Consider the following 12,721-nt stretch of genomic DNA (forward strand, 5'->3'; position numbering starts at 1 on the left):
ACACACACACACACACACACACACACATATATATGTATAAATATAGTCCAGGGAGCTCTGGTGGCCTAATGGTAAGGAATTTCTCTGTATACAGTCTGAATCTGTCAGCTGATCCATGGGAGAAATACGGGTATTTATCCTCCCGTGCAATTTACTGCCTCTAAGAACCTACTGGAGAGTCAGCTATGGGCCAGTTCAAAGTTAATGGTAAACAATATCAATATAATCTAGAACAATGCTTAGGTTATAGGATTATAACTGTCTCCATAAAGGTTAGAATAGAGTTGCTTGTTGTTTGTTGAGTACCATCAAGTGGGAACCAACCTGTAGCTGACCCTCCAGTGGGTTTTCAAAAGCAGTGAATCGAATGGGAGGAGACTGTCCAGTTATTAATAAATATTTCCTGAATAAATGAACAAAGTAACAACACAAAAATAATTTTCTTATAATGCTTCCTGAGTTCTTTTTCATTAAGGAAAACAGGGGGGTAGGGCATGGGTATGAGTATAATTCATTTACCATTGCACTGAGTGTTTCTTCCCAGTCAGGCCGCTCTCGAGGATGAACGTCTCTATGAAGTTCTGGAACAAAATCATCTTCTTCCGAGTGTACTGAGGACTTCATCTTCCTAGAGAACAAAACATAAAGCCTGTGATAAGAACTTCAATGAACTTTCTATGAAAGTTTTCCAACAACCACACTTTATAGAGATGAGAAAAAAATTCCCCAATTTAAAGATGAGTCATAAGGACTTAAATAGCTAGTAAAGTTTCTCCATTTCTAATATGAGCTTTTGGTTTATTCCTAATCTATATAAAAACCTAGAGTTGCTATAATCAAGGATGCTTTAGGCAGAATATTAAATGATCCAGGAAGTATTAAAAGAGATGGAAGGAATATACTGAGTCATTGTATCAAAGGGAACTGGAAGATACAGAAGAATTTAATGAAATAACATTTGAGCAAGAGCCTATGGTGATAAAGGAAGAAGTTCAAGCTGCTTTGAAGGAAATAGCAAAAAATAAGGCCCCAGGAATAGATGGTATACCAATTAAAGTATGTCAGCTAACAGATGCGGCCCTGGATGTGCTCACCAAGTTGTGCCAAGAAATCTGGAGAACAACTACTTGGCCAACTGACTAGAAGACATCTGTGTATGTTCCCATTCCAAAGAAGGGCAACCCAACTGAATGTGGAAACTACAGAACAATCTCACTTATTTCACATGCAAGCAAGATTCTACTGAAGATAATCCAAAAACAACTGGAACAGCACATCAGCAGAGAATTGCCAGAAATCCAGGCTGGGCTTAAAAGGGGTCATGGTACTAGGGATATTGTAGCTGATGTTACATGGATCTTAGCTGAAAGCAGGGAACACCAGAAGAATGTCTATCTGTGTTTCACTGGTTATGCAAAGGCATTTGTGCGGATCATAACAAACTGTGGCTGACTCTGAGAAGAATGGGAATCCCAGATCATTTAATTGTGCTACTGCGGAACCTATACTTGAACTAAGAGGCAGTAGTCAGAACAGAGCAGGGTAACACTGCATGGTCCAAAATTGGGAAGGGTGTACACCAGGGATGTGTCCTGTCTGCATACCTTTTCAACCTGTATGCAGAGCAGATTATCCGGGAGGCTGGGCTCTATGAGGAGAATTGTGGCATCAAGATTGGTAGAAGATCTATTAGCAACTTGTGTTATGCAGATGACACAGCCCTGCTTCCTGAAACTGAGGAGCACCTCATGCACTTGCTGCAGAGGGTCAAGGACTGCAGCCTTCAGTATGGACTGAGGCTCAACGTCAAGAAGACAAAGATTCTCATACTGGATCAACCGGCAGCATCAGGATGGATGGCGAAGAGATTGAGATTGTTAATAGCTTCAGTTTGCTCGGCCCCACAGTCAACACTCTTGGCACCACCAGCCAGGAAATCAAAAGACATATTGCAATGGCAAAGTCTACTGTTAGGGACCTCTCTAAAGTACTAAAGAGCAACGGTGTCTCTCTGGAGACTAAGGTGTGCCTGATACAGGCCATGGTCTTTGCAATCACTTGTTATGCATCAGAGAGTTGGAAAATGACTAGGGAGGACAGAAGGAGAATTGATGCCTTTGAGCTGTGGTGCTGGAGAAGAGTACTGAATGTACCATGGACTGCCAAGAAAACAAACAGATTCATCCTGGAGAGGATTAAACCAAGCATCTCCTTGGAGGCAAGGATGCTGGGGCTTCATCTGACATACTTTGGGCATGTTGCAAGAAGGAACAGGTCCTTGGAGAGGGACATCATGCTTGGGAGGGTGGAGGAACGGCGCAAGAGGGGAAGACCCTCTATGAGATGGATTGATTCAGTGATTGGGGTAATAGGGATGGGTGTGTCAGAGGCAGTGCGATTGGCACAGGACAGAGCAGAGTTTAGGGCTGTTGTACATAGGGTCGCTATGAGTCGTAAGCGACTCGAGAGCACATAACAACAAACAACAACATCTAAAAACTGCTTTTATTCCAGTAGAATTAAGAGGTTTACAACCTATATGACCTAGGCAAAATGATTATAGGAGGGCTGGTTTTATCTGTTCAATACGTTTTAAATTTTAAACAGATAAACAGCAGCAATTATTTGTTCCGTATCAGTATTTCCAAAATTGTGCCGAGAAACAGAATTCCTGATGAAGAAAAATATGAGATTTCTAGTTCCAAACAAGAGGACAACATATCAAATTTACATTTTTGATTTAATGATTTATAAAAGGAACACAAAACATATATATTTATATATATATATATATTCTTTGAAAGCACAAGAAAGCAATGTAGGCGATCTCTGAACACAGGAAAGTGTAACGTGAATCCACAGTCAATCTTGATTTTGCACAAATAATTTTCTAGATCTCAGTGATGACACATGTATAACACAGTACTCCAACTGGTCTGATGCAGCAAGTATTAGAGGCCTGAGCTGTCGGAGCAGATGGGATTGCAAAGAGAAAAATCTCTCCCCCAAAAAAGAACTAAGAGGGGGGAAAAAAATCTAAAAAGAGAAAAAACCTCATGGGTACTTCTGTATGGCAGCAATGCTGAGGAGACAGGATTGGTACTAAGCTCAGGGAAAGGCAGGGGGAAACTGCAGGTGAGAGGAGCAACAATGTGCTATGCCCTGGTCACACAAAGGGACACAGAAAAAGCCTCCCTTAGCAATAAATAAAAAAATAAAAACAGACAAGATCTAACAAGGTCTAAAACTGAGTCTTTTCTCCTTGGAGGAAAATATTATTAAGGGCTTCTTCAGATTTTTAATCCACACTGTCTATCATCTAATGAAAATTATAAAATATATTGAAACTAGATACGAACAGATGAATGAAAGTGTGGGGAACCATTCAAATCAAAAGAGAGACATAAGACTTGATTTTAGGATTATCAGATAAGGTTGTAAAATTATACTGACACAAAAAAAAATTATACTGACACATTTCTGCATTATGTTTACCAATGGAGAAAACCATAAAGAGCTTTATTCACAATCTAACAAGAAAATAACTTGATAATCCAATTCAAACTTTTTTGATCCTATGAAAAAACAGATCTCAGGGTAATGCACCTAACGTCCTAGCAATTAATAAGCAAACATCTCCAAGGGCTGGCAGAACTGAAGTAAGGACATTCATGGGGCAAAGCACAGAAGGAGGAGAGAACACAAGGAGGTCAGAGTTTAAAAGAAGTTATAAAACGTACTTATTCATATCTTAAATAATATAAAACATCGGGATGGGTGTGTCAGAGACAGTGCAACTGGCACAGGATAGAGCAGGGTTTAGGGCTGTTGTACATAGGGTCACTATGAGTCACAAGCGACTCGACGGCACCTAACAACAACATATAAAAATATTATCACACTTCATGTGATTGGCTTAAATGCACCAATTAATAGAAGGGGAAAGCAGCAGAATGGATTAAAAACACAAAGCTCAAAAAATTGGCAGACAGAAGAATTTCATGAAAGAACATAGGAGCAGGAGCCAGTGGTGATGAAGGAAGAAGTTCAAACTTCTTTGAAAGAACAGGCAAAAAATAAGGCCCCAGGAATTGATGGTATACCAACTGACATATTTCAACTAACAGATGCTCCCCTAGATGCGCTCAGCAAGTAAAGCCAAGAAATCTGGAGGACAACCACTTTGCCAACTGACTGGAACAGATTTATTATTTGTTCCCATTCAAAAAAAAAAAAAGTGATGTAACTGAGTGTGGAAATTATCGAACAGTATCATTAATATCACATGCAAGCAAGATTTTGCTGAAGATTATCCAAAAATGACTGAAACAGCACATCAACAGAGAACTATCAGAAGTGCAGGCTGGGTTTGGAAGGGGTCATGGTACTAGGGATCTTGTAACTAATGATAGATGGATCTTGGCTGAAAGCAGAGAGTACTAGAGGAATCACAACAAACTGTGGCTAACTATGAGAAGAATGGAAATCCCAGAACACTTGATCATGCTAATGCAAAACCTATACTTGGACCAGGAGGCCATCGTCAGAACAGAGGAAGGAAACACTGCATGGTTCAAAACTGAGAGGGGTGTATGTCAGGGATGTGTCTTATCTCCATAACTTTTCAATCTATATGCAGAACAGATTATCTGGGAGCCTGGGCTCTATGAGGAGAAATGTGGCATCAGGATTGGAGGAAGAATTATGAACAATCTGTGTTAATGCAGATGACACAACCCTGCTTGCTGAGGAAGGTCAGAGACTGCAGCTTCAGTATGGATTGAGGCTCAATATCACACACACACAAAAGATTCTCACCACTGGGCCAATTAGCGGCAGCCGGAACCCAGCGGCAGCCAGAACCCAGCGGCAGCCGGAACCCAGCTCTGGAATTTGAATCACACACAGGACAGCTGAGTCATAGCCAAAACACACCAGCCAAGCCACTGTGAAACCCACCCACCAGGGGCAAGTAGGGAGCAATAGCCTGCCACCCTGCAACTCCGGAGGGAGCAACCTAAGGCTCCCAGCTTCTAAGAGACCCTGGAGGAGCAACAGTTTGCCAGCCACCACAGAACCCCAGCGATCACCACCAACCATGTGACCCCACAGGAGCGACAACTACCCACCACTGTGTTAACCCCCTGCAGCCCGAGCCTACAAGACCCCACCACGCAGGGTGCTGCTGCATAAACCCCCAGCAGTGCCTAAGCCCCGCCCCCGCCTCCTGGTCGTAGTGCCCACCCCCGACAACCCCTTGGTTCTTGCCCCTTCCCCCGCCCCCTTACAGCTCCACAACCATGCACCTCAGCTCCAACCGCAGCCCTGTGACCCCAGGGCACTGCCTCGGATCCAGCCATCACCCAGAGTTACCAGCCTAGTGACTCTGGAACTAATCTGGCAGAAAAAAGGCCGGGAGGATCCTGACTGGGTTTTCTGGGGCACTGATTACCTCGGAGAGCATGCAAGGCTGTGCCCACTGGTAGGGAATTTGGCCAAGCTCTCTTGGGCCACACCAACTGCCCAGAAACAAGCGAGCCAATGGCTGGTTTTATGGACTCTGCAGACCAGCCAGAGGCTAGTGGGTCAGTGGGAATTTAAACTTGATTTTTTGGGTCCTGTTGGATCCAGGACCCTGCTGGAGCAGGGCTGTTGTGTGAGGTCACCTGTGTAAGGACCATGTGGCAGGGAACACTGAGAAAATCAATGACTAGGAATCAGACAGTGAGAATTAGAGTAGGGACCCCAATCATGAGCATACTCAGCAGAGGTTTCAGCAAGGTCCCCCAAGTGTTTGACCTACTCTTGCAATCACTCCAACCCTGTGCCTACCTCACCCCATTTAGCTCCACACTGGTGCCTACACGTCTGGGCAATTAACTTGCCTTTAATCGGGACCGCCCTGACCTGTCTTACCAACAAGAGATCGCCCGCACAGGCTCTGAACTGACATTTCTCTGAAGTCAGAAGTTCAGAGAAACACACAAGTGGGATAGCTGCCCAACTGATTTCTAGACCATTGTCTTCACATAAAGAACATATCAATATCTAGAAGAAAGCAAGCTATCACACACAATACACAAGAGCAAAGCAAGATGTCACCCCCAAAGGGTGACAGAGTATCAGTGCATTTCCTGAAGCAGGAAAGTCTGATGGAACATTCTTACACAGAATTTAAAAGGAGTGCGTAAATGTATCCAATGGATGAAAGACAAACTTGATGAATTACAGGATATTACAAGCAAAAACCAGGAAAAGCTCAAATAAACAATGCAGAATATTGCAGAAAAAAACAAAAGGGGCATTAGAAAAAGAAGAATCCACTATTCAAAATAAAAGGTCCAATGTTTCAGAGGCTGTCAAAATTATGGAGGGACACATGAAAAGAGTTGACGAGATGGAACACAGAACCAATGAAAATAAAGAATTTTCAACACTGATCTGCTAGAGCAAAAAGCAGACTCAAAAAAAGAAGGAAAAAGAAGAAAACCTAAGAATAATGTGGGACACCATCAAGAGAAATAACATGCACATCATTGGAATCCCAGAAGAGGAAGGAGCAAGTAAAGGCACTGAAAAAGTTGTGGAAGAATTACTAGACAAAAACTTCCCACAAAGAATGAAGAAAGAGAGAATATGTATTCAGAAAGCTCAGCAAACACCATATAGATTAGACCCCAAAACAAAAAACTCAAAGCATATCATAGTTAAATTTGCCAGAACCAAAGATAAGGAGAGAATCCTGAAAGCAGCAAGGGAGAAACAAAAAGTAACCTATAAGGGAGAAAAGATAAGATAAACTGCAGATTTCTCAGCAAAAACGATGCAAGCAAGAAGAGAGTGGAAGGACTGTATCAAACACTCAAAGAACACAAGTGTCAAACAAGAATACTGTACCCAGCAAAATTATCCATTGAATATGAAGGACACATCAAGATACTCCCAGAAAAGCAGAACCTAAGAGAGTTTCTAAATACAAGACTGGCATTGCAGGAGAGACACAGAGATGTCCTCCTACTACACATGGACCTAGGACTAAACCAAGGACTACAAACTTCATTAAAGAAAATATTGGAAGAACTCTAGTAGTCCTAATCCACAACATAAACAGTCTTCCCAGTATCCTGAACAATCTACAACCAGGAGAAGATAAAATAGATGAATGGGACCTTCTAAGAATCAAATCCCTATGCACATCCAAAAACTTCTCCAACAGCATAAAAAGGGAAGCCACAGACTGGGAAAAAGTGTTTGGTAATGACATGTCAGATAAGGGACTTATATCTAGAATTTATAAAATACTTGAGCACCACAACAAGATAAAGGTGAATAATCCAATAGAAAAATGGGCACAGAACATGAATAGACACTTCACCAAAGAAGACATTCAGATGGCCAACAAGCACATGAAGAAATGTTCAAAATCCCTAGCTCTAAGAGAGATGCAAATCAAAACAACTATGAGATATCACCTCACCCCAGTTGGAATAGCAAAATTTAACAGAACAGCAAGCAACAGATGCTGGTGAGGTTGTGGAGAAACTGGAACCCTTATTCACTGGTGGTGGGAATGTAAAATGGTGCAACCACTGTGGAAGGCAGTATGGCGCTTTCTCAAAAAGTTCCAAATAGAGATACCATTTGACCCAGCAATTCCACTACTGGGAATATATCCCAATGAAACCATAACTGACATCCAAGCAGATATATGCACACCCATATTTATCGCAGCTCTGTTCACAATAGCAAGGAGTTGGAAACAACCCAGGTGCCCATCAACAAACGAATGGATAGAGAAGCTGTGGTATATTCACACAATGGAATACTATGCTGCACTGAAAAACAAGGAACTCATTCAATATTATTCAAAATGGGTGAGCCTGGAGGACATTATGCTGAGTGAAATATCTCAGTCGCAAAAGGACAAATATTGCATGGTGCCACTGCTGTAAAATGGGACTGATATCAGGGTGGGGGTAAGACTGAGAAAAACTGGATAAACTGTGTATACTGCACTGAAACAGATGAGGGACTGAGTAATTTAGAAGCAATGTATGATAGGGTATTATGGTTATCACAAGAATCCACAATTAAAGTTGCATAGTGGAATGTACTTGGGGCTGTGTGAAGGGTGTGGGGGATTTTGTACCAGGGAAGGAGTCTTTCTTTTACTTCTGAAAGAGAGGAGTGAACTGGGGAGCGGGGGGAGAGGGTTGGGCAGGTAGAGAATGAACGGAAATCCAAATACTCTGTAAATGTTCATTAAAATTATTTTAAAAAGAAGAATAAAAAAAGAAAACAATGTATAAACACTTTGTTAGTAAACCAGTATAAAATAAAAATTTTACTTACAAACACCCAAAATTTCATCTGTAAAAAAATGAACTTTCTAGAATATTTTAAAAATACACTCCTAATGAATTAGAATGATTGTATGAAACAATGTGAATGAAGAATAGTATGAACCCCCATTTATACAAACTTTATTAAGCAAACCAGTATCATTTTTTTAAAAGAGTTAATAATGAAATGTGCAAAGAACATTTGTCAGAGAACAAAAAGGGCCAAACTCACTCAATATGTCTTAAAGCTTAGGAACTGAAATTTCTTAAGGAACTGAAGAACAATTTCAAGCCTCAAGTTGTAATGCTGAAGGATGCTATGGACAGAATGCTGAATGATCCAGGAAGCATTAAAAGAAGATGGAAGGAGTATACAAATCCCAAAAAGAATTGGCTGACCCAGAAGAATTTCATTAAACAGCATATAATTAAGAGCCTATGGTGATGAAGGAGGAAGTTCAAGCTGCTCTGAAGGAAATGATAGAATACTAATTAACATATATTAACAAACGATGCAGCCCTAGACACACTCAATAGGTTATGCCAAGAAATCTGGAGGACTACCACCTGGTCAACTGCCTCAAATGATCCTTATTTATTCTCATTCCAAGAAAAGGTGATCCAACAGAGTGTGGAAATAATAAAACAATTATCACATGCAAGTAAGAAGCTACTGAAGATTTTCCAAAAACAATTGTAACAGTACATCAACAAAGAAGTACCAGATACGCAAGAAAGATTTAGAAGAGACCATGGCACTATGGACATTATAAACAATGGCATATGGATATTGGCTGAAAGCCAAGAGTACCAGAGGAACGTCTACCTGTGTTTCACTGACAACACAAAGTTATTGGACTGTGTGGAACACAACAAACCGGCTGACTGAGAAGAATGGCAATCTCAGAATTGTGGATTATGCTTATATGAAACCCAATTTCAACCAGGAAGCAGTTGTCAGAACAGAGCAAGGAAACATTGTATTGTTCAAAATAAAAAAGGTATACATCAGAAATGTATCCTATCTCCTAATCTATTCAGTCTGTATGCAGAACAGGTCATTTTGGAGACTGGACTTTGTGAGGTGAAATGTGATATCAAGATTGGAGGAAGACTCACCAACAATCTGCGTTATGCAGATGACACAACCCTGCTTGCTGAAATTGAGGAGGACCTGAAGTGGTTGTTGCAAAAGGTTAACGACTGCAGCCTGAAGTATGGATTGAAGCTGAACATCAAGAAAACAAGAATTCTCATCACAGGGCCAATTGGCACCATCATGATAGATGGTGTAAGAGACTGAGATTGTTAAGAGCTTCCGTTTGCCTAGCTCTACATTCAATACTCTTGGTATCAGTAGCCAGGAAATCAAAAGACAAATTACATTAGAGAAGTCTGCTGTCAGGGATCTCTCCAGAGTACCGAGAAGCAACTATTTCAGTCTAGACACTAAGATGCACCTGATCCAAGCCATGGTCTTTGACATTACTTGCTGAGCATCAGAGAGCTGTACAATGAATAAAAATGGCAAAAGAAAAATCAATGCCTTTGACTTGTAGTGCTAAAGAGTACCGAACATACCATGGACTGTCATGATACAAACTGATCTGTCCAGGAAAGAGTCCACTGCTCATTGGAGCTCTGTCTCACATACTTTGGGAATGTGGTTAGGAGAGATCAGTACCTATAGAAGAACATCATGCTTGGAAAGGTAGAGGGACAGCGCAGAGGAAATCGTAGATGAAATGAACGCACACAGTAATGGAGGTAGGTATGACAGAGACAGTGAAATTGGCTCAGGATAGAGCAGAGTTCAGAGCTATTGTCCCTATGAGTCGCAACTCAACAGCATAAAACAACAACAAGGATCGTTAACAGGGAGGTCTGGTAAAGAGTTGTACTGTTAACCCTAAGGTATGTGGTTTGAATCCACCAACTGCTCTGAGAGAGAGAAGGAATCTTCTCTCATAATATTACTGTCTTAGAACCCCCCCAGAGGGTTAAATATGAGTCAATTCTGACTCCATTGCATATAAAAAGGATCTCTAAGCATTCTAGTCTAATAACTACTTTGTTGTTGGTAGTAGTGGTGTTAGGTGCCATCGAGTCAAGTAAAACTTGACAGGGACCCTATGAACAAAAGATCTGAACCCAGCCCTGTCCTGCACCATCTTCATGTTTCCTGACACACAAGAGCCCACTGGAGCAGTCACTGTGTCAATCCATCGAGTTGAAGGTCTTCCTTTCCTTTGCCAACCCTCTACCCTTTCCAATATCATGGCCCTCTCCAAGGAATAGCACCTCCTAGCAATATGTCTAAAGTATGTGAGGCGAAGCTTCATCATTCTTGCCTCCAAAGAGCACTCGGGCTGCATCCTCTCCAGGACATATCTGTTCGTTCTCTTCATGGTCCATGGGACGTACAGCACTCTCCTCCAACACCACAGCTCAAGGCATCAATTCTTTTTTTGTCATCCTTATTCACTGTCCTGGTCTCAGATGCATCACTAGTAGTCAGAAAGACTATGGCCTAAATCAGATGCACCTTAGTCTTCAAACTGACATCACTACTCATCAATAATTTGGAACGGTCCCAAACTGCAGATTTTCCCAGTGCAAGGCATCTCTTTGTTTCCTGACTGCAGGTACCAAGGGTGTTTAATCATGGAACCAAGCAAGATAAAGCTGTTGACAGTTTCAATCTCTTCCCCATCCATCATGATACTGCCTATTGGTCCAGTGGTAAGAATCTTTGTTTCCTTGATTTTGAAACACAATCCATACTGAAGTCTGCATTCCTTGATTATCTGCAACAAGTATTTCAAGTCCTCCTCACTTTCATCAAGTAAGGTTGTATAATCTGTATAATGCAGGTTATTGATGAGACTACCTTCAATCCCGATGCCACATTCCTCTTCACAGAGCCCAGCTTTTCCAATAATTCAACATATAGATTGAACATGTATGGACAGAGAATACATCCGTGATGCACTCCCTTGCCAATTCCAAGCCATGTAGTGCTCCCCTGCTCCATTTGCAAAACAGCTTCCTGATCCAGGTATAGGTTCGGCGTGAGCACTATCAAGTGCTCTGGGATTCCCATTCTTCTCAACTTGTCATGATCCACACAGTCAACACCTTTGTATAATCAATAAAGCACAAATAAGCATTCTTCTAGTATTCCTTACTTTCAGCCAGGATCCATGTAACATCACCAATGATATCCCTGGTGCCACAGCCTCTTCTAAATCCCATTTGAACTTCTGGCAATTCCCTATCTTTGTCCAGCTGCTTTTGAATGATCTTCAGTAGTATTTTGCTAGCATGTGATATCAATGATACTGTTCAATAACTTCCACATTTGGTTGGATCGACTTTCTTCGGAATGGGAACATATATGAATCTCTTCCAAAACTGTCCTCCAAATTTCCTGGAATAGACTGGTGAGTGCAAGGCTACATCTCTTAACTGAAACACATCAGTTAGTACCCTATCGATTCCTGGGGCCTTATTTTTTGCCAGTGCCTTCAATGAAGCTTCCACTTCCTCTTTCATTACCGTTGGCTCCCATTCATATGGTGCTTCCTGAAATTTTTCAATGTCAGTCAACTCTTGCTGGTACAATGACTCTGTTTATTCCCTCCATCTTCTTTTGATGCTTTCTGGGTCTTTCAATATATTGCCCATAGCATCTTTCAATAATGTGACACAAGGCTTCAGTCTGTTCTTCAGTTCTTTAAGTTTGAGAAATGCAGAAAGAGTCCTTCCTTTATATTCTCCAATTACAGCTCTCTACACATTCCATTACTTTCTTTTGTCCTCCCGAGCCACCCTTTAAAATCATCTGTTCAGTTCTTTCACTTCAACATGTTTTCCTTTAGATTTGGCTTCTAGATGCGCCAGCAAAATTGTTAATAGTCTCTTTTAACATCCATTTCAATTTTTTCTTTCTCCTCTGTTTTTGTAATGACCTTTTCCTTTCCAAATAAATAAAAGGCTTTTGAAAACCCTATGAACACTAAATAATAGAAGACAGTTATAATAGTTTACTGAGAGACGCCAGATTGGAAGTCAGTTGAAATGAGGAAAATCATTAACAAACTCTGTTTAACAACTGGTACATGGCATGTGCATAGCTTGAACGTTGGAAAACTGGCAATTGTTAAAAATAAGACAGAATGCATGAATATCGACAAACTAGGCATTAGTGAGATGCAATGGGCAAGCTATAACCACTTTGAATCAGATAATCATATTTGTTGTTGTTAGGTGCTGTCGAGTCGCTTGTGACTCATAGCGACCCTATGTACAACAGCCCTAAAACCTGCTCTATCCTGTGCCAATCTCATTGCCTCTGACACACCCATCCCGATTACCCC

General features: G+C 41.2%; 1 protein-coding gene across 1 annotated transcript in view; it reads right to left on the bottom strand.

Annotated features, from left to right (window-relative positions):
* The window catches only part of ARHGAP32 (Rho GTPase activating protein 32), a 385,046-nt gene that overhangs the window by 361,250 nt on the left and 11,075 nt on the right, over positions 1–12,721 (bottom strand). The window contains exon 2 of the mRNA XM_006901383.1: positions 520–628. Within this exon, the coding sequence (XP_006901445.1) occupies positions 520–628 (109 nt within the window). The remainder of the gene's footprint in view (positions 1–519; positions 629–12,721) is intronic.

Source organism: Elephantulus edwardii, unplaced genomic scaffold, assembly GCF_000299155.1.
Source record: "Elephantulus edwardii isolate Elephantulus edwardi_28Jun2011 unplaced genomic scaffold, EleEdw1.0 scaffold00323, whole genome shotgun sequence".
Classification (NCBI taxonomy): domain Eukaryota; kingdom Metazoa; phylum Chordata; class Mammalia; order Macroscelidea; family Macroscelididae; genus Elephantulus; species Elephantulus edwardii.